General features: G+C 42.3%; 1 protein-coding gene across 2 annotated transcripts in view; it reads right to left on the bottom strand.

The window, feature by feature from the left end:
- Nucleotides 1-22,799, bottom strand: part of HIVEP3 (HIVEP zinc finger 3) — a 72,379-nt gene that overhangs the window by 39,240 nt on the left and 10,340 nt on the right. The window contains exons 2-3 of one of the 2 annotated variants that reach the window (XM_042439864.1): nt 13,788-19,381; nt 10,521-10,666 (exon numbers count right to left, since the gene is read on the bottom strand). In XM_042439864.1, coding sequence (XP_042295798.1) covers nt 10,521-10,666; nt 13,788-18,818 — 5,177 coding nt within the window. In that variant the 5' untranslated portion in view covers nt 18,819-19,381. The remainder of the gene's footprint in view (nt 1-10,520; nt 10,667-13,787; nt 19,382-22,799) is intronic. The other variant, XM_042439865.1, reaches the window with a different exon arrangement.

Genomic DNA, 22,799 nt, shown 5'->3' with positions numbered 1-22,799 from the left:
TTAAAGTTGCACAGATAAATGGGTGTAAAGTAAAGCAAAATGCTTTTAAAAGTGCATACAAGCACCATTTAGTCAATGGAAAAGTGTATTAAAATCCTTGAAAAATATGTTGAAAAGTTTGTATATAAGAAAAATGCAACCCATTATTAAACAAAAATCTATGTGATTAAAAAATCACAAAGCCCTGTAGTTCATTATGAAAAATGGTTGGGGAACAGTTGGAGAACCAATGAAACAGGGACTGAGACAGCACTACATTCCCAGCCTCAGCAGAGTAATGCTAGGTCATTCAACAATAGGTCATTATTATTATTCTGATGGGAGACAAATTATGGCCATCAGGCAGGTGACAGTTACTGCCAGCTGTGAGGAGTTATGCCACAAAGAGGAGTGAGAAGAAGGAGAAGGAAATTTCTTAGCAGAGGCAGGGTACAGACCACCAGAAAGAGGTGGCCAGGAGCCACCTCTCTTTTCCACATAGCCGTGCTGCAGCAACCAAATTGCATAGCACGGCTATGCGAAAAGCAAAGGAGTGCTGAAAAGCGGCTCCTTTTAGCACTGCTGCAAACTGCCTACAGTGGGGTGAACACATTGCTGCTGGGCGTGCCCATCTGGATGGCACACAGCAGTGACGTCATTGCTATGCATGCCGTGTGTACAGAGCCGTACAATGATGACATTCTGGTGACATCCTAGGGTTGCGGCGCGTCTGGAAGCGGCACCCTGAGGCAACTCTAGCATATTGCTAAAGGGCCCGTCTGTCCAGGGCCAGAATCTCGCAAAATTGACAGCAAAAATTAATGTTCATAAAAATTCACCAAAATGTCACTTTCCTCCTGCCATTTGGGGTACAAACCTCACTGAGTATTTCCAAATGGAGATATTGATATGACCACATGAAATGGTTAAGTGCAAATCATTCCATTAAGAGCAGCCCAGAGACATTGGAAATCTATCTCCTGGCTCACAAAAGACATGGGCATGAAATCAATACAAGTGAACCTGAGATGAGAAGCATAACACTTTGGCTTCTTGCAACCCTAAAAACCACATAATTCCTGTCATTAAATCATTTGCTTAAATAAGGATGTCAAATAATTTACAAACATTGGAGGGGGGGGGAACCTAGTTCTGTGTCATGATGGAAAACATCTGCAAGTTATCTCTCCTTTTCAAAGCCAGCTGCTGCTTTGCAAACTGAGTTAAAGGTAATACAGTAGTTAAAAATTCAATGTGTGAATACAGAAGGGAAAGAAGAAGAGGCAAGGGCCACACAAATGAAATGTCTCTCATCCAGGTAAGATATGGGCATGATATACCAAAATGCTGCAGAATGGGTCCTAAAAGGTACTGCTCTCTTTTTATGCCAGCAAGAACAGTCTGCATCACTGCCCATCTTAAAGCAAGCTAAAATTATAAAACCACAGAGCTGAAAGGGATTCAAGGTCCATTTAATCAAATCCCATGTCACAACCAAGAAAGTTGGACTGAAAAGAGAGCAGGAGGAAGAGACCAGAATGGAAGAGGGAGAGGGTAGGACTGGAACCTCGTGAGCCACAGAGAAAGCAAAATATGTGAACACAAGTCCAGCGCAGCTGCTGCTGAGGGGCTGTTGCCAACACTGGCCAGATGCAACATTACCAGCTCATGGGATCCCAGCAGGAAGGCAGCAAACCTCACTAGGTGAAGGTAAGCTGGCAGGACACATCTACTCATGCAGGCAAAAAAATTAGACAAAATCAGTTGTCAATTATTTTGAATTCCACCACTGCTGCATCTCCCAGAATCAGTAAAGCACCTGCTTGTCTACAGCCATCTAAGCCAAAGAGAAAAGGGGAAAGAGAGAGGAAGAGAAACTAGGGCGCATTACAGACTGCCAGATTGCAGCGGTCTGCTACCACCGCCGGTTGCTGCGTCCGGGAACCGCAGCAGCCAAATGGCGCGGTTCCCGGATGCAGCAAAGAAGGAGCGCGAAAATTGCACTCCTTCTTGCAGCCCGGAAGAGACGCTGCGAGGCACTAGTCGTGCACTCGCGGCATCACTTCCACCGTGCAACATGCGGACGCAAAACGTCTGTTACGTCAAAATGGCGGCGGCCGTGTGGAATGACTGCCGCCATTTGTTACAGACTCAGTCTGTGCTAGGGTTAGGGGCGTCCTAGGGTGCCCGTTTGTAATGGGCCAAAGACATTTTTAAAACAGCTGAAGAAGTGGATAATAGAAGATTAATTGGCATTGGAAGAGTTAGATGGTACAAGGAGAAGAACCTGATTACAGGTATCTAGTTATTTGTAACTAATTGCTTCCAAATATTTTACGTTTGCTTGTTCAGTTTTTAAAACACTTTTAAACATAAATATACAGCACAAACTGCAGACAGTAACTATCTTTGGCCTGGTACACACCACCCCAAAAGGGTGGGCTAGCAGCGGCCTGTTTGCTGGCTTCCCTCCACTTCAAAAAGAACCCAGAAAAACCAGGTTCTTTTTAGAATGGCGTACGCACATCACAAATGCATCATTGGTGCACTCGTGACATAAGTGACACGCAGTGACATCTATATATTGCATGTCGCTTACGTCATCATGGTGGCGTGCATGTGGACAGGATGGTGCCGCTGCCATGACGTGCTAGGGTTCGGCAGCATGAAGTTACCACATTCCTGAACCCTAGTATCGGCAGTGGCACGCTACTTCGGGCCCATCTGTCCCGGGCCTTTATTATTCATAGCTGATGGGATTTTTAAAGGGTTAGAGAGAAGTAGACAGAATTTTGTTCCTACTCCACTGTAGCTTGGCCACATGTATCCTAGTTTTCAAGCATGAAATGTTGGAGAATATGAAGGCAGTATGCTTCAGTCTGGCCAATGTCCTGAGCAAAACACAGGAAAAAATCCCTTTTCAATCTACAAGTCCGAGACACCTCACAGAGGCCCACAGTTTATGCATTCGTTGTTGTCAACTGCCTTCGCGTCGATCTTGACCCATGGTGATCCTATGTATGAGACATCTCCAGACCCACCCCCCATCCTCTACTGCTCTGCCCAGCTCCTGCAAACTCATATTCATGGTCTCTTTAATTAAGTCCATCCATCTAGCATGAGGCCTTCCTCTCTTTCTACTCCCCTCCACCTTTCCTAACACTGTCTTTTCCAATGATTCATTCCTTCTCATGATGTGTCTAAAGCATAACAGTCTAAGTCTTGTCATCTTGGCTTCTAGGGATATTTCTGGCTTGATCTGCTCTAGGATCCATTTGCTTGTCCTTTTGGCTGTCTATGGAATCCTCAGCACTCTTCTCAAGCACCACATCTCAAATGAGTTGATTTTCCTCCTATTTTCTTTCTTGACTGTCCAACTCTCACATCTATACATGGTAACAGGGAATGCAATGGCATATACGATTCTGATTTTTGTGCTGAGTTGGATGTCTTTGCATTTTAGTTCTTTCATAGCTGCCCTCCCCATTCTTAATCTTCTTCTGACTTCCTTGCTGATTTCCCCGTTCTGATCGATATTTGATCCCAGATATGATAGCTCTTTGCAATTTCTATTTCCTCATTGTCTAGTTTAAATGTGTGTCTGTGTGGTCATTATTTTTGTTTTCTTTATGTTCAACAGTAAGCCTACCTTTGCACTTTCTTCTTTGATCTTCCTTGGTAGTTGTTCCAGATCTTTGAGGTTCTCTGCTATTATTTTCTTTTGCAGTTATGAGTGTTTTCCTCACTATGTAGTAGAAGAGCAATAGTTCATGTTTCAAGTGATAACCTGTGATGTGCATTGTGCTTCTGTTTTATACCACAGGCTAGCATCTTGTAGAATTTTTTTTAATTACATGAAAATACGTTATATTTCCAGGAATTATTTATGTAAGTATAAAATAATTTAAAATAATAAATAAAATAATAATTATATGAGAAGCACATATGTGTAAGTCACAGAAACCATAACGGAGAACTACAGTTATTCCCCAGCACTACAAGCACAGTTTGCATATCTATTGTGGTTGGCTTGGCACTGTAAGTCAAGGTTTGTCAAATCAGAGATTGTACTAAGCCACAGTTAAATTTTCTTAATCATAGTTGGATGCAATATTTCAATTAACCCTGTTCTTGAAAGGGAGCTACATCTATGTATTGTTTTTCTCTGTATGTGTGTGTGTGTTTGCCTTTAAGTCACATGTCAGCTTATGGTTTTCTTAGCCAAGGAATACTCAGAGGTGGTTTTGCCAGTTCCTTCCTCTGAAATACAGCAGAGCCTTATTGTCTGTAGACTAACCATTCATGGATTTAAGCACATGTGGACAGCAAGTCCCTTCGTCCCCAATGGCGGTGCATGCAATTTGAGGTCCCACATTTTATCCATCAGGGGAAGGTCAGACTGGATTCCCCCACAGATACCAAGGTCTGACTGTATAGTCTAGTGAATCTGAACCTAAGATGCCTAAACCAGAAAATCAGAGAACAAGAACAGATAGGGAGTCTGCCAAACTGCTGTGCAAAGGGAGTTGCATGTTCTCTTGAAATTTCTCAGACAATTTTTCAAGGGCAGTCACACATAGAACACATTACAATAATCAAAATGGGATGTAACAAAGTCATGCATCACCATGATCAGATTCAACATTTTGTATCTTCAAAAATCATAGAAGCATAGAGTTGGAAGAGACCACAAGGGCGATCCAGTCCAATCCCCTGCCATGCAGGAACTCTAAATCAAAGCATCCTCGACATATGACCATCTAGCCTCTGTTTAAAGACCTCCAAAGAAGGAGACTCCACCATCTTCCAAGGGGATATGTTCCACTGTCGAACAGCCCTTACTGTCAGTAGGTCCTCCTAATGTTGAGCTGGAATCTCTTTTCCTGTAGCTTGCATCTATTGTTCTGGGTTGTGTTCTCATCCCATTTTACCTTTGTAGGAACCCTATGAGAGAGCCTATGTGGTATAGGGGTTTAAGTGCTGGGCTAGAACCTGAGAACCCAGCATTTGAATAAACAGTCAGCCACAGAAACTCACTGTGTGAGCTTGGGCATGTCACACTTTCTCATAAAGGAAGGTTAAGTATCCCTTGTTTAAGAAAACCCTGTAAAAATTCATGGGGTTGCCATATGTTAACATGTAACTTGAAAGTACATACATGCAGATACACCTGCAATAAACCTCCTCTGAACAGATCTTGCAGCACAACAACAACCTAGGATTGCCTTAAGTCAGAATCAACATGAAGGCACATAACAACAAGCTAACAAAAAGCAACATTAGGCCTTTCCTAACAAACTGGGTGTTACATCATAGCACACTATTTCTGTTTTGAAATGTGCTAGAGCATGCCTCTAAACAGGCACACTCACAAGCCCTATTCAGACATTCACAATGAACACATGGGGAGTGGGGTGTACTAGAAGTGCTGTCATCCCAATCACAAAGAGAGAGAGAGAGAGAGAGAGAGAGAGAGAGAGGCTCTCCATGAATCCATGGAGAGCAACAATGGAAAGGGATGAAGCTAACATAACCATACATGTACAATATGAAAACTTATAGAAAGGTTTATAAATAAGGAACCACAGCTTCTGGCATCCTTGGGCTCTGTTTGTGGGGAGACTGTTACAATGCCTTCCTTTCAAAATACACAATCACTTCACTGCTTGGGATGCTGTCCTCCTAACGCAGGTATTATGCCACTGAGTTATTCCCCCTTCCCTATTTTTGGCTGATAGTCTTGTTAACAAATGTTGCATATTCAATTAGTATTGCTGTCTGGAGCAAAGGGGTATACATAGGCTGACCATATGTACCATTTTAAATGGAACAGTACTGTTTATTTCGTATTTATTTAATATTTCCAGACTGTCTTGTCATTTTAATACAAATGTCAATTTTGTCCTGATTTTTTTTTAAAAGCCCTATTATGTTGCGAAAATGATTTGAAATGGGTTTTCAAAAAAAAAGTGTCATTGAGTGTGAGAAGTTTTATGATAAGGTGTTGAAAGACTGAAATTTGCTGCGTAAGATTACTTCGCTGGAGAAATCCAGTTCCGCTCTACAGCCAACTAAATTTTTCTATGGGTTGTATGAGAAAATAACCACTACGTTAGAAAAAGATTACTTCACCTTTGACAAAAAGTAATATATTTACATGAATCTTCCTCAATGGCTGTCACCGCATGAAGCTGTCTTTAGGAGATGGAGGTTGGAAGGAAAGAGATGTTTAAGATGTGGACTGGAGGGAGCCAAGCCCTCCCTCCAGTCCATCTGCCTTGGTCCAGGCCTTGGAGGTAGAGAGGAACTGCTGGACCTCTTACCCTTTCCCTCCACCATTCCCTTCTCATTCTGTGTCATGTCTTTTTAGATTGTAAGCCCAAGGGCAGGGAACCGTCTAACTAAAAAGATTGCATATACAGCGCTGTGTAAATTTACAGCGCTTCATAAATAAAGGTTAATAATAATAATAATAATCAGATTCTGATAAAGAATGCACAAAAGGAGTAAGAATAAAGTCAAAGGAAGAAGTTAAGAGGGAGTAGAAGTACAATGGTTTTTGCACAGGAAACTGACAGAAAGGCTTAAAATGGATTTAAGATTAGAATGGATTGGAGATAAAAATAATAAACTTGACAAAATTTTTATAGAAGATGAACGTAAGAACATAGCAAAATTGTACAAAATATCACTCCTATATGAATTAGAACAAGAAACAGTTAAATAATCTATGATAAAATGGATATATATGTATGTATGTATGTATGTAAAGATATTACACTAGAAACATGGGGGAAATCCCAGAAAAGAACCTACAGTTGGCCCTCCTTATCCAAGGATTTTTTATCCACTAATTCAAGCATCCACGGCTTGAAAATATTCCCAAAATAGTATAAGTGCCAAATAGCAAACCTTGATTTTCCATGTTAGGGACTCCATTTTGCTGTGCCATTATATATTATGTCATATGAATGGTACATCACCCCTGCAAAATTATCTAAAATTTACAAGATACAAGAAACAAATGTTGGAAGTGCCAACAAAATGTTGGTACTTTCCTCCTTATGTGGCGGCATTGCCAACACGGCAAAGAATACTGGAAGCAGATAAGACAGCCAATGCCAAAAATACTGGTGGTTCTAATACCATTAAGGCTAGAACTTTTTCTCCTGAATATGACATATATATTAGAAGAAGAGGTGGAAAGGCATCATTGGAGACTATACTGTATGATAACAGCAGCAAAGCTGCAATATGCACAGAAATGGAAGTTAGAGCAAATCCGCACAGTTGATGAATGGATAATCAAATCTGTGAGATGAAAGAGATGGACAGATTATCTGGAGGTATCCAAGGAATCATGACAGAGGACCTAGAAAAAGACTGGGCTTTATTTGAAAAGTACAAATGTAAGGAATAAATAAAAGAGAATGGGTAATATTTAAGAGGGAAAAGGTGTGGGGAGAGAGAGTGGCTCAGAAAGATTTAACAGAATTCAAATAAACAAAAACATGAGATATAGAGATTTGACAATATATGTATAAAAGGAAAAGTAAAGGATAAAGTGGAGGTCATGGAAGTAATTTGATGTTGAATACATTTAAAAAGTTAAAAAATTATGGAGGATAGACAAGCTAGGGTGAAAGATCAAAACAGTTCGCTTAGGCTTTTAGTAGCTTTAATTACTCATGAGAGGAAATATAGGTTGGAATATGAATACTGTATTGCTTATATCACAAATCTGAATTATAAAAGGTGCAGAAAAGAATGAATATGATTAGACCTGATGTGTAAGATTTGTTTAAGAACAGATAATGCTTGATATTGATTTTGAAAGTTATTTTTTACAATAAAATTGATTAAAAAATAATTTAAAAATTGTATGGATTCTGTCACTGAAAAATAATTGGCGGGTTACAAACGGCCCTCAAGGGGCCGTTTTCCCGCCACCGCCATTCGCTGTGTAGGGAAGCCCCAGCGGCCAGACCGCGAGGCTTCCCCGCGCAGCAAAAAAGGAGCGCCGAAATGGCGCTCCTTTTTGGAACGTGGAAGTGGCGCCGCGAGGGGCAGAGTGCGCCCTCACGGCGTCACTTCCGCCGCGACACGTCTGGACGCACAGCGTCCAAGACGTCAAAATGGCGGCGCCCATGTGGATGGGCACCGCCGTTTACAACGTGCTCCGCGTGTGTTGGGGCCGGGGCGGGTTAGGAAGGGGTGACTCTTCCTAACCCTGACACGCCCCTTCCTAACCCTAACACGCACGGAGTGCGTCGGAAGTGGCGGTGTGTAACCCGCCATTGTTAGCTCAATAGGTTCATGTAATAAAATTTTGCTACTGTCTTCCTTTTTCATGAATACAGAATATTACATAACCCCATCCTGTTTTGGCCATCCCAATATCCCATCTTGCAGTTATTTTAAACTTTTTGGCAATCTCTTGATGCTCTATTTATATGAATTATCTGTCATGTATTGGTCTGTATCTACCTGTCCTTGTACGTTGAAATGCTTATATACAGCTAAGAAATCCAAAGTTAATCCATTATATGTGCAAGACAAGGAACTAGTGCTGCAAAGAGTTTGAAATGAAACAAAAAAAGAATCAAAACCAGAGGAAGCATATTAAAAGAAAAAGAACTATCACAGTACAAAAAAATAATGTAATATTTTAAAGTCCCACTGGCGGGCGTAAGGACATAACCATCATGCTTACATGTTGCTCAATGGCTTTTTGGTTTGGTTTTTGTCCTACCTACTTTTGTAGCGAACATTAAGATGGCTATCTTGCTTTCTCTTCTGTATGGACATGCTTAGACACCTTTCTTGAGCATCATTTACCCTTCTCTGGCTGGATTACAGGATCCCTCTTACCTTGAACACTTTTTTAGTCAGTCAAAGGGTTTGTTATCAATGAATTAAACACCTTACACACAGGGAACATGACTCAAGTCTAGGAATATAAACTGTCATCTATTTCACTCCTATATATGAAAACAAAAGAATTCAAGTCTTCTCATCCTTAGGTGAAATTATGTACATTTTTGTTATTTTTTCACATCTTGAATCTTTTTGCAAAAGTAGCAGTAGTAGTAGTAGTTTTTTTGTGCAAAAATATACACTATCCCCAACTCCAAATTGATTTTGGAGCCCTGTTTTTTACGTAATGCACAAAGTGCTGACACAAACAAAAAAGAAAAACACTGGTCTTTTTGTCCTTATGGAGGAGTGACAAATTGTGTTTGGCAATTGTTTTCCTTTAGCATGTTTCTGCATGCTCATATGTAGAAAGACACCTTTTCATGTTAAGGGCAAACTATTTTGCAAATACTTTTATATCCCTTCTAAACTCTGGCTTGGACTACAATATGTATACAGTGGTGCTTCACCTGAAAGCTGAATATCTTTAGGATTTCTGACACAACCGCAATACCTTACAAGAACAACCTTTTTAAAAATACATTTGGGTGGCTTGCCTAGTTCATCCACAATAACTATTTCCTTGGCAGGTTTGGGTCTTAAAACCCAACCAATATTTAAATTAAAGCATGCAAGAGTTCTGAGATACTTTTTATGTTAGACTTTTAGCTATTAAGTTAAATTTCTTCCTTCGTTTAAATTATTTACTGATTTAATATCTCATCTGTCTTCCTAAAATAGCTTGGTATCCTAAAACGGTTTGTGGATTTTATTAAGGCGAGCCACTCTTTCATGTAACTGTATAATCTGAGCACTTATAAAAGCCTTCAGTAATTCAGATAATTGACCAATAAATGCTGTATGACTATGGTGGCAGGTAAACTACTATTGCAGTTGAAGGTAGTAAAGAGTAATAAGGACTTAAATATTAAGCATCCCAATCCAAAAGAAACCTGAAATCTGTATAGAGAAACAATCAGGTTTCATACACACGTGCAAAACTAAACCAACAATACAACCTGTTGAAGTTTTCTATGGGTAAGTCAGTTGTCTGCCTCAAATTTGGTAAGCTACCTTCTTGGACTCCTAGAATTCCCCAGCCAGCATGGCCAGTGCAGCACCATGCGCAATCCGATACCATTCTGCATAAAAGGTTGGTATCTACCCGTTCAGTCAGTCCTATGCTGCTACTCTGACAATATGTGAATTTAGGCACAAATGTGAAAGAATACAAGCTGCCTCTCAAATACTAGACACTATTATCCTCGCATCTAGTACCATACTTAAGAGAATTCAGTCCAAATCAATGCCTCTAGGAAATTATGGTTAACAAGGCAGCACACCTTCACAATACATTTCTATTAAGCAAACCACAGAAACACTAAAAACATGTTTTCTGTCTAGTTCTATAGACACTAAATGCTGCTACTCACTGTCATAAAGATCACTAGTGTCAAGGGAATTTGAGGGTGATGGAAAGAATCAGAGGAGGAAGCAATGGAAAGCCAGGCCCAATCAGTGTCAGTAGGGAGTCAATGTGGCATATTTTATTGATCAGATGCTTTTAAAAGGAAAGCTTTTCAGTCAACAAAGCACTATGGAAGATGGGATGCAAAGCAACTCACCCTCCTTCAAAGATCTTGATCCTGGCTGGTTCCCCTCGTTTGGATACAGGAATGTCATCTTCCGCTTTCCTTCTTTTCTCCTCTTCCTTATCCATTTTCTTTACATCTTTTTTACCTTCGTGGACAAGGAGTGAAGGCAGGTGAACCTACCTCCCCCAAAAGATCAGAACAATTATTTATTATTGCAAAGGTCTGTTGCTGAACATAGAAACTTTGCGCAAGACTCATCCAGAGAAAGAAAAACCAAAACCTACTCACAAGGAGATAATAATTATTTATATACACACATCCATTACAAATCTTTTGGTGCTCAGCAACCAAGTGTAGCATGGCCATCACTAATGTGAGATATATATATATATATATAGTGCTTTTTTTCTGTTTAGACCAATTGCAATCCAACTGGTTGCTATTGAGCAAGTCTATTGGCATATCCAGGCAAAATGTGTGTCACTTGTAGTAAAGCTCTAGTCTGCTCCTTGTTTGTCTGGCTCTCCGTTAAATCTTCATTGTGTTGTGTGAACTGATTTATCTTATTTCCCTCTCTTGGACTCATGAAACAGTGTCAAACAAGCTATTTGTCCAGAGTTGCCCACTTTAGCTTATTTGCTTAAGCACCTTCAGTCACCAACGTAAAAAAACTTATTGCCTAGAGACTTCTGCTTATTTACAATGCCATGGGTTTGTCACTAAAAGTAGCTCTTCCTCATGGATATGAAAACATGTACCACCTTTCCTCCCCAGAATATCCCCTAAGAATCCAAACTTTGGGAACAGCTAGTGACAAGGTAAAAGGTAAAAGAAAAATTAGGTGAACTGGTACCCAAGGATCCCTACTGTCAACTAGATAATATGATATTTGTTTTTTAATTCAGAAGCAAGATATCTATGTGGTTAGTTAAATCTTTGGAAACCTTCCCCCAAACAGTCTGGATTTCACCTAAAATTTTCTTTCTGAAATTGTATTTTCAAGCTAACCAGTTCAGCATATGATCAAATGACATATGACAAAAATACCTCTTTTTGATGCTCCCCCCTCTGCCCTGCGGTTTTAAGGCCTTTGCTTCCTTTTCATCTCACTGGTAAACATTTTGCATCAGCTTTGACTATCTTCTCTAGGGCAGCCATGAAAGACTATGAATTTTTAGCATATCTCTATAAACAATTCACATCAGTCTGTTTTCTGCTTCATGAGGCTTTGGATGTTGTTCTGCATGCAGTCTTGGATCTGGTGGTCGCCATAATGCAGTGGCATCATTAGGGTTACTGTACCCCAGTATGGTAACTCATGCCATCCCCTTCAAACTGCCTGGCACACACCCCAGCTGGCCCCTCCACCAGCCAGGCTGCCTCTGCCATGACAAGAGTGGAGTGCTGCTGTTTAGCAGCCCCTTCAAGTCTGGAGGATCTTCTGGCCAACTGGGAAAGAAACCTACCTCCATGAAGTCAAAGGCTTTCATGGCTGGCATCCATAGTTTTTGTGGGTTTTTCGGGCTTTGTGGCCATGTTCTAGAAGAGTTTCTTCCTGACGTTTCGCCAGCATCTCTGAAGATGCCAGCCACAGATGCTGGTGAAATGTCAGGAAGAAACTCTTCTAGAATATGGCCACATAGCCCAAAAAACCCACAAAAAACTATAGACCTACCTCCCTTTCCCACCTGGATAACAGCCCTGCCAGGCCCAGATGGTTATTTCCTTCCCACCAATGGTTGCTGGTGGGGTGGAGGTGCTGCTGCCACCTAACAGTGCCTTCCAGGTCTGGAGGAGTGCTGCCCAAGTGGGAAAGAGAGGTGAGGGGACTTTCTTTCCCACCCAGCCAGCAGCCCCACCAGACTGGGGCTGTTGGGCAGTAGCGGCACATTACCCCCTGCCAGTGGCTGCAGCCAATGAACAGCAGAGATGCCCGACTGGCAGAGGGGATCAGCCAGGGGGTCTCCGGATGGACAGAAGTGACTCCTCCACTGGGTATTTACCTCTCTCTGAGGTGTCACCCAGTGCAGTCCCTACCCCACTCTTGTAACAGCTCTGCCATCATGTTTATAATACCATGGAAATAAATATATGAAGGCATTACAAAAATGTGAGCAAATAAAAGATTGTCTTTGTCAAGCTAATCTACATTTAGTTTTGTACTACAAGATTAAAATGATGATAGTCCCTTTTAACTCTGCACATATGGAGGTATATCTAAGGGTATTCCTTAGCAGAGGAACCTTTCCAGTGTCTATAAGATAAGCCAATGTGATGCACTGCAAAAATAATTTTTTAAAAACCCAACAACCAATGGTTCCATAGCTGAAGAACCACTGGTTTATCCTAACATCAGTCTCAAAACCAGTAATCTCAAAATTGTTCTTTGTGTTATTTGACACATTATTGCTTTGAGATACTTTTACTCAGCAAATTGTTTGGCTTTGAATTTACTATCTTTTTAAAAATGTAAATGATGTATACTTTGTATAACCATAGTTAACTGGAAGTGAGTGAGTGAGTGAGTGAGTGAGTGAGTGAGTGAGTGAGTGTTGCACAACTCCAGAAAAGAAGCAACAAGGAAGCCTGCCCTCTTATGTGTATTAGACACTGGAGTAACACACACAGCTTTTTCTTGGAACCATGAGGTATAAACAACTTGTCTATTATTAAAATAAAAGTTGCCAGATTTTATCTTAGTTACTATTGCTACTGCTTAGAATGAGAACAACCACTACCTTAAAATTAGCAATGTATTTCAATGATGTTTCCCCAACAAAAATTGTCTTGCTGGCTTGGAAATAGTATCTGCTATTGGATCTAATTTTCAAAGAATATTCTGGTGGTTTTTTTTTAATCTGACGTAGTTTCCTTTCATATTCTATGGAATGAATGATTGTTTCTATCAACTTAACATCGCTATTGGCAAGGACCGGTACATTAGGATTGTGGACTTTAAAAATGGATCAGAACAACTCAATGCAGTAGGTACATATATGTTTCCCTTTAAAATATACCAGCACTGGTTCATTCCAGGCAACAGAAGTGGTGCTCTAGAGTAAGGACAGCAACCCTGGATGTTGCAGAATGGTGACTCGCAGAAGATCTCAATACTGGAGCTGACAAGAGCTGATGGGAACCTGCCTAACGTATAACCTAGAAAGTCCCTTCGATAGGAAAATGCTCACCAGCACAAGGATGCTTGTAGAAAATTACTTCAGAAAAACCCAACAGCATCCATGTAAAATTCTTACCCACAAAAGAGATGAGGACAAAAGGAAAAACAAATTTCCTTACCTCAGACATTTTGGGATTCCTGGAGCTTGAAGGCACCAGCCTCCCTGTCTCTGGACGTGGAACAGTTGCCATGGTGTAGGTTTCTTTGCTCACCTTTTGCTTGGCGCACAAAAGTGAGAGGGCTGCTTTAGTGGATATACCAGGGATGTTGGGATTGTACAAACTAGTGCACCAGCTGGCATACACTGAGGACCTGCTGTCAACTTGCTGGATGTGATTTGGTTTTATGTAATTTAAATAGCACCAACTGACATTAGTTGTTGTATGGAGACTGGGGAATGGAAGTACCTTCGTAATATCTGCACTAGTGCAAGACGTCTTTGTACTTTGAGCAGACTCAGAGGAAAGTGTTGAGCTTGGACAGTTTCCTGTGGGTAGTTCCAATGTTTCTTTGGAGTTGTCCTTCTTCACCATCTGTGGAGAATCCTGGCTTTGGAGCTGCCTGCCAGCCAACTGTTTGTGTTCTCCTTGTGCTTCAAAGCTCAAGGTCTCAGAATGCGGTAATATCAGCTGTAGATTATCCTGACTTTCCTGTGATTCCAGAGAGTCAGGAGATTCATTGGGGGCAATTTCTGCCTTAGCTATCCTTTCATTGTGCTTCTTCCCTTCCTCTTCTTCATTGGATGCTGTTATTATTTCCAGTTTCTCTGTTTTGGAAAATTCTTCTTCCTTCACCCTTTTCTGCTGCTGAGTTTCCATAGTGAGCTCCAAACTCCCAGCTGGAGATAGCATCCGCTTGCTTCCTCCAACAGTCAGTGGACTTCCTTCAAGACCCAAGACACTTTCAGATGTAGACCCAAAGGGAATGCAACTTTTCTTTTCTGACAGTGATAATGGAAGTCTCAGATATGGAGATTGGAATAAAGACTTTGTTTCTTTGGTAATCATCTGTGCCAAATCAAGACCAATTCCATGAATATTAGCAGTACAGACCAAGGTACCTTTCATCTGATAATCATCAAATTTTGGCATGATGATAGAAGAGGCGCTGCAGTGAGATTGAGTGACTAGGATCTGAGAAAGAGTGGTGTACATTGCACTCCCATAAGATGGCATGTTAGTCTGAATGCGAACTGGGACAACAAGGGACACCACAGGCTCTGAACATGCAGGCACCACCAACTGAGAGATGGAGATGGATGCAGATGGACTGCTTGGGTGAGTGAAAATATGTAACTGGCTATCTGAGTTGTGATTTGTGACTGGGGAAAAGGTTGGGCTTCCTGTGGGTGGGGAGAGCCTGGATTTGAGTTGGGGCAAATGGGCACCAATGTCACTGTGTAACTGGAGAGCAAGCTGTGGCTGAAGGGGCAGAAAGAATGCAGAGGGGAGTGGGGGAGAGCTAGGATAATGTACCGGGACAAGGGATGGACTCTGTCTGAATGCCACATCAGCTGGGTGTGACATAAATGGAGGAGCAATGTGAAGTTGTCTTGGGTACATCAAAGCTTCATGCAGAGCTGCACTCTGAAAAAAGGAGTGAGATATCTGTGGTATGGAATACTGAGCAGAGAAGATGTCCCTCACATCCGGAGTGGAGAACAACTCTACTGACTCTTCTGATTGTGGCAAAAGGTGCTGAAAAGGCAAGAGGGAGATCTCTGGAGTCATGTACTGCTTTTCATGAAATATATTTGGTGAAGGGTGATGGAATACCTGCAAAGTTTCAATATATTTATGGGGATACATGGGTTCAGGACAGTCTTTTGGTTGACCCTTATCAGAGGGATAGTCTCTATGAGAAAAAGAGGAAGAGGATGAAGGTGGTTGCTGGTGGGGCAAGCTTGAAGGAGGAGATTTGCCTGAGGACTGTAACAATTCTTCAGTCTCTGTCCCTCCTTTGGGGGCTGAGTCTTGATCATATTCTGAGTGCTGAGTGAGTGATGCCTGTCGAACGAGAAAACACTTTCTCCTCTCCTGGGGTGTTGTTGTTGTTGGAGGATGGGATTTGGAAGAAGCTGAGGATGATAAGCTCCCATAGTCAAATGATTTGCTGCGAGTCTCTGACATAGCAGAGGAGTGAGAGACATTGGGTGTCTGCTCGGAGGCAGATCTCCGCATTTCTCGGGAATGGTGAGGATGCTGGTGGTGGCTTGGTACTGTTAACATATGGGAACCAATAGGAGGCTTTGTGTGGGATTCATAGGCTTGGGAAACAACGTCCTCTCGCTCAAATGAGGTTGAATAGCTGGAAGCGTGGGAGATGCTGCTTTCCTGACTTGGGCTTCTGATTGACTCAAAACTGGACTCTCCTGAAGACTGAGCCATTTCAGCTAACCGCAGTCTCTTCTTTTTGGGTGGCAGTTTTTCAGCAGGGAGCTGAGAGAGAGACTGGCTTCTCTGTGGCCACTGAAATTCCTCTGTTTTTTCTGGCTCTTTTGGGGGAGGTTCAGGCTCCATTTCTGGCCTGTCAGGCTCTTCAGTTACAAGTATCTCAGGGACTTGGATGTTAGGCTGACGTACAAGTTTAGGTTGTAGGGAATGAGATAGTCGGCCATGCTGGGCTGATGGTTGACATACATGTAGCAAAAGCAACTTTTCTTCTCCTTCTAATCCACTCAACTGTTCTATGGAGTCAGATTTTTCAAATGAACTTGTGTGTTGGATGACAGAGATCTCTTTTGAGATTGTTCTCCTTTCCTTGCTTTCTGTAATGAAAGATGGTTTTGCAGTCCTAGGGTGAAAACTTCCACTAATATCAGAAAGGTGCGCAGATTGACTGGGATCTGTTTGTGGCTTAATGGATCCAGGAGTCAGATTGAAGGCCACATCTGTGGATTTCAAACCAGTAAAGTGAGTGACTGTCCCAGTGCCAGAGGAAGAAATTTCAGTCAATTCAAAAGTCGTGGGGTCTTCCTCATCACCAAGGCTCTTTTCCTTACGCCTTTTCCGCAATGGTGTAAGTTCTAAACTACTTCCTAATTTATAATGCATCATCTGTGGCCAAGGATCAGTTTCCATGAAACCTCTCTCAGATTCTGATGAAGTATGAGAACTGGAAGAATGAGGCTTAGAGATCTGAAGTTCTGAACAATAATACTTTTTGTGAGCTTCATAATTATCCCTTTTCTTGTATCGAGCACCACAATTGGTACATTCATACATGAACGCTTTTGTTTTTGTGCCCTTCCTTGACTTTTTGGTAAGCTCGCTCTCCTTGGTTTCTTCTTCCTCCATAGGTTTTGGAACACCCTTTTTGCTGGCTGTGCTAACTTCTTCTGAACTGTACTCCATCCCCAACGGTAGTTCGATGGCAGGCTGCCGTTTCAGCATTCGTGGGTGGGAAGACACCTGACTACGACTCATGACCTCAGATTCTGTGATGTGATCATCAAAAGAATAACTACCTCTAAAGGTATGAGGAGAACTCATAGTGCTCGCAGCTGAAGGCATAGAATGGCTTCTAAGGAGAGGCACTGTTTCTGTGGCACTGTGGGATTGCTGGAGTGATAGCAGTGATTGTTCAGGCTTTAGTTTTTCAATATGGGAGGTCAACAACTTTGATGATTCAATTTGGCTACCAGAAGCAGATTTCATTTCTAACTGAAAGGGTTCTCTGTACGCACCTGACTTTGGAGATTCAATACTGCTTCGTCTAGACAGAGAACTTCTCCTAGGCTTAACACTATCAATTTCACTGGTATCAACAACAGCTTCATTAATTGTAATCAGCTTGGTGATATGTTCAATAACCTGCGTTCTAGGCACAGACAAAGGAACGGTGCTAGGTTTTTCTTCAGCTGATACCTGTGGAAATTCCTGGGTGGTGGCTGCAGCTAACATGGCAGTCCGTTGGCCAATCCTCCCACATTTGCCAAAAATAATTTCTGCATAAGATTTTGCATTGGTGTTTGGTGGGCTGATTTGCTGTTCAGCACTCTCTGATCTTGAGAAATAGCCTGATTCTGTGCTTCCTTTACTACCAGGGCTAAGGAAAGACTGTTCCTCAATCACCTTCTTTCTTTCACTTAATCGGAGAGCGAGCTTTTGTTTGATGGTATGTGTTTCCTCTGATTTATGACTCTGGGCTTGCTCCAAAGCTGGCTCTACAAACTGGCCACTGTCATCAAGAGACATGCTAGAATGGGAAAATGAACAGCTCTCTTGACTAGAGCCTTGGCTTCCTGACCCATACAATATAGTCTGCTTTTGTCTAGGTGACAGTTCTACTGAACGGCCCAGTGTAGTCCTGGTTTCCTCCTCAGAATCTGTGCTTTCTCCTTCAGTAGGCTCTTCAAATTCATCTCCAGCCACTTTTTCCATTTCTAAGCTGGAAGGATACAGCTCTGTTCCAGTCCCTGAAGAAAGCCCCGCTTTGATTCGGTGAGCATGAGACTTTCGGTGTTTATACAAATTGCTCTTCGTTTTAAAAGAAAAGCCACATGGGATACATGGGTAGGGTCTCTCTCCCGTGTGTGATCGGATATGTTTCTGGAGGACGCTTGGTTTGGCACAAGGCCGGCTACAGTACTGGCAAATGTATTTGCCTGGTTTCTGAGGTTTCTTTTCTTTCTTGTGGCTTTCTTCAGATGGCTTTAATGAAGCCTGTGAGTTGCGAGAAACATAGACTTTTTGAACAGAGGGCATGTCCTCTTCAGGAATGACAGAGGTCCGGGACGGTAAGATCTGGCTGTGACTGGAATGAGGTCCAGAGGGCGGGAATGAACTGGAAGGCACCACTCTTGCTGGATCAACTACCTGCCATGTAGACCCTTCAAGGGCATGTTCCTGTTTCTGCAGAGGCAAATATGCTGACGACAGAGAGTGCTGCTGAAGCTGAGCCATATGTGTCAGGGGTTCAAAAGAGGAATGTTTGGGTTGTGTTTGTCCTGTTTTTTCCAGGGCTTCCTCCTTTGAAAAATGCTGCTGAGATGCAATGTCTTGAATGGGGGAGCCCTGCAAAGGAGTGGAGCTGCTCAGATATCTAGCCACAGGTGAAATGCTGCCTTGGAAAACCTCTCCCTTCACAAGCCTCTTCCTTGGACCTTCTTCACCCTTCTTTGTGCTCTTCTGGCCTTGCTCAGGATCCATGACCTTAGAAAAGGGAGAAGGGTGTAGACAATTCTATCTTGGTGAGGTGTTGACAGACTTCATTTACAATCAAGTAAGGACTCTTCTATAATTTTTCTGCTTTGTATGCATTTGCTACAGAGCTGGAACTGCCAAAGAACTTTTGTAGGTTCAAGATTTCAAAGTGTCAATAGTTGCTGTTTGACTTCGAGGGCAAATTAATATTAAAGAAGGATTGAGAGCCAACAGGATTCACACTGGTAAACCATGACAAACTACTTCAAAATTGGAAAACTGTCCAAAATCTTTAGTTCAAATATTATCTTTGTCAAGGCTTTTAACCAGGCCATGGCAGTGTCATTGACAGCGGCCAGTTTTCAAAGATGAGAAGCAACCTACAAAGAGTCTCTTGTTCTTTTCTCATGGAAACCTTTGTAAACTTGAGACGCTTGGGCTCATCTTGTAATTATCTTTTTCCTTGACTTGGAGAAGAAAAAAAGGTTGACTGAGTGCACACTTCTGTCTTTGTCTCTTTGTTCTTCCACTTCTGTGTTTGGAGGACTGGGAAATGGACTGCTCACAATCTGAAACAACATCAGTCAAAGAGAGGAACACAGAGAATTATTGCAATTTGCATTCATTGTTATTTTAAGCAATTCAATATCCTCCTGAGGCATTTGCTTCTGAATAGGAGAGAAAGAAGGTGGGATAGTCTCCATAAGGACTAAACAACAGCAATATGAAACACAAATTGATATGATGCTGGAGATCTCTGAAGTGATTTATCATTTTTACAAAATGCAGCTTTGGGTTATTGGAATAAAGCTGGATTACATGCTAACAACCTAAACTATGGCAGGATACATACCACCAAAATGTAGCGTGGCGGCGGCGATTCTAGGGTTAGGAAGCGCGCACCATTCACATGCTCCCTAACCCTAGTACGTCCTCCATACGTTAAAATGGCGTTGCCCTGTCTACATGGATGCCACCATTTTGACATGATGGCCGCGCTGTGTCCAAATGGCGCGGTGTGGCCATGACGTACTGGTGCCACTACAGGGTGCTTTTGGTGCCCTTTCAGTGGCGCTGAAAGGAGCTCCTTTTGCTGTGCGTATTGCTGCCGCAGCCTTTACACGGCTGCACCAGCAACATAGAAGGGAAAAGGGCCGAGCGGCCCCTTTCTCTCTTTTCCCGCCACTGTCGGGGTGTCCTGGGGCATGAAGCCCCAAGGACACCCCTTTCCAGGCCACAGGGAAGCGGTGTTTTGCTGCTTCCCCAAAGCCTGGAAAAGCGGCGAATTGGGGCCTCTGAGGCTGCCGCTGTTGTTGCTCAGGCCCCAATCTGTCGGGGAAAGGGGCAGGCCACCCCAAAGGGGCAGTCTGTATCCTGCCAATATCAAGTTTAAGAGGCTTTATGGCTTTGTTATTATTTGATGACCCCTTGAGTGATGAGGTCCACCCTTATAGTATATGTAGTTTATCAGACATAAAATACAAATTTTATTTGTATAAACCAATGTTGTCTACTCTGACTGACAGCAGTCAGCTGAGGCAGCTACAGAGGTAGCAGAATGAGGAAAAACTAGAGGTTTAGTGGTAAATCACATGTTAAGATACTTGCAGAGCTGCGGAGTCAGAGTCATGGAGCTGGAGTTTGAGTGGGAAGCAGTTCTGGGTGGAGTTAAAGTCACTCTTCAGTTATAACAATATATGGTAAATATGTCAGTTTATACCTTAAAATTATTAAATGCAAAAATTGTTGTATATTTCTTGTTTAGAAATGTTAATTAAATAAAAATATTTAATGTTCTTTCCATCTAAGTAGCCTGATGATTCACTTGGGATTCAAACAGATGGGGCAAAAGGAGTGTCCACAGGCTGTTTCCATCCCACAGGCTGCTGAATGAGATGCCGGCACAGAGAGGACTTTGCCCACTCCTTTTGAGGCTGGCGTTTCCCGGCTGGGTGAGCTTTCCATGCCACTTCCAGCCATTCTGGGGGTGTGCGTTATCTAAATGCCACAATCCCAGAGCTGCTGGAAGCTGCACTTTACTGCTGGTCTGTTTCAGGCCATGGTGATGATGAAATGCCTTGTAGTACCACTTTATTAGAGTATTTTCATTATCACTAATTAATATACATTCGGCATTTATGAAGGAGGTAGAGTTGAAGTCAGACAGTAGAAAAATGGAAGAGTTGAAGTCAGAATCAAAGTCGATTGTCTGATGTTACAACTCTACAGACCTGGATGCTAGGTGAGAACCTTATTTGGAGTTTTGGACAGCCATTCCTAGTCAGAAAAGACACAACGCTGAACTACACACTTAGACAGCCTGGCCTAGTATAAGGCAGATTTCTTTGATCCTTACAAGATGTTTTCCAACCTTTTATTTGACTTGCTAACCTTCAACAAATGTACTGTGGTTTGTCTTAGGAAGGGGCTCCACTGTGACTTCTCCAAGTTTATCATTTCTAAGGAAAGACAACAGTCTGGGTCAACTTTGTTTTACTTTAACAAATTGCAAGTAGCCTGCAAATATAGTAAAGAAACTGGAGCATGCTGTGCAATTTTAATGAACTGTCTCTGTGTGTGCACAAATGTGCTCCCATGTGGCTTCACATTGCCTATCGATTTATGGTGATCTCATGAATTGCACAGGGCTTTTTAAGGCAGGAAATACTCAGGGGTGATTTTGCCGGTTCCTTCCTCTGAAATATAGCCTATAGGCTACAGAACCTGGTACTGTATTTGTTGGTGGTCTCCTATCCAAGTACTAACCCAGAGCTGATACTTCTTAGCTTCCAAGATCAGGCATGATCTGGTGCCTTTAGGGTATTTAGGCATAATCAGCCTATTGTGTGTCTGTGCCTTTCTGTGGTTGAGAGTGTGTCACTCACTAAGGTCACCATGGGTTTCTATGAATGAGCAGAGAATCAAACCCTGGTCTCCAGAGTTAACATTCAAACCATTACACCTTCCCCAAGGCCCTTTTCCAAGTAATTAAACAATCTGTGCCATTTCTGTGTGGCAATCTATAAAGCCCTACATGGCTCAGGTTCAGGATATGTGGGAGACTGTAGGTCTCCCTGTACAAGCTGACCTGGCTCTGAGATCATCAGGAGAGGCCTTTCTCTCAGTCCCACCACCATCGCAAGCACAGTTGGTGGGGCATGAGAGAGGGCCTTCTCAATGGCTGCTCCTAGGCTCTGAAACTCCCAAGGAGGTCAGAATGGCCCCCTCCTCCTTGTCCTTCCATGATCAGGCTAACGCCTTTTGATTCAGTCATGCTTTTAAAACAGAAAGTTTTCAAGAATATCCTGGATGTGTTGCATTGTTTTAGTGGAGGCAGGATGGGTGTGTGCTGCACATGCTCCACTCAGCCAGCCAAAGCACAGAGAGAAGACAGGAGGGGCATTCACACATGGGGGGGGGAGAGCAATGCACATACACACACACCTCCTGCCTTCGTCACATATTCATGGTTTTTCCATTTTCGCAGGGGTCTTCTGTCCCTAACCCCTGGACATTTCTGTGTGACAATCTATAAAGTAGGTTTCTGTTGCTGAGCAGGGATTCAAACCCTGGTCTCCAGAGTCATAGTCTAATGCTCAAACCACTACACCACACTGGCTCTCTACAAATGTGCAATGAAGTTAAATTCCCTTTCAAAGGAAGGACAGTAGTTGAAGAAGTCTGTTAAAAACATAAAATCACATAGCATTCTATTTTAATAACTGAAGAATTGTATTTTTTTTTTCTGGCCACAATTCGGCATCCTCCACAATATCATAAACCTAGGAGTTTATCACACAGGAGGAATTTCTCTTAATTTCAAATGAAAAGAAAGTGGGGCCAGAACGCATTCGTGTGAATTCGCTAGTTCAGCGAATTTACGTGAATTCGAATTGCACTTGAACTGATTTCCCATTACCCGAAAATAGCTTGCCATTGCCCGAAATTGCATGTGGTAGTCTATCACGCAATAACGTGAAATCCCAT

Source organism: Sceloporus undulatus, chromosome 9, assembly GCF_019175285.1.
Source record: "Sceloporus undulatus isolate JIND9_A2432 ecotype Alabama chromosome 9, SceUnd_v1.1, whole genome shotgun sequence".
Classification (NCBI taxonomy): domain Eukaryota; kingdom Metazoa; phylum Chordata; class Lepidosauria; order Squamata; family Phrynosomatidae; genus Sceloporus; species Sceloporus undulatus.
Note: the sequence above shows the minus strand (reverse complement) of the source record. Positions and strands in the feature narration are given on the sequence as shown.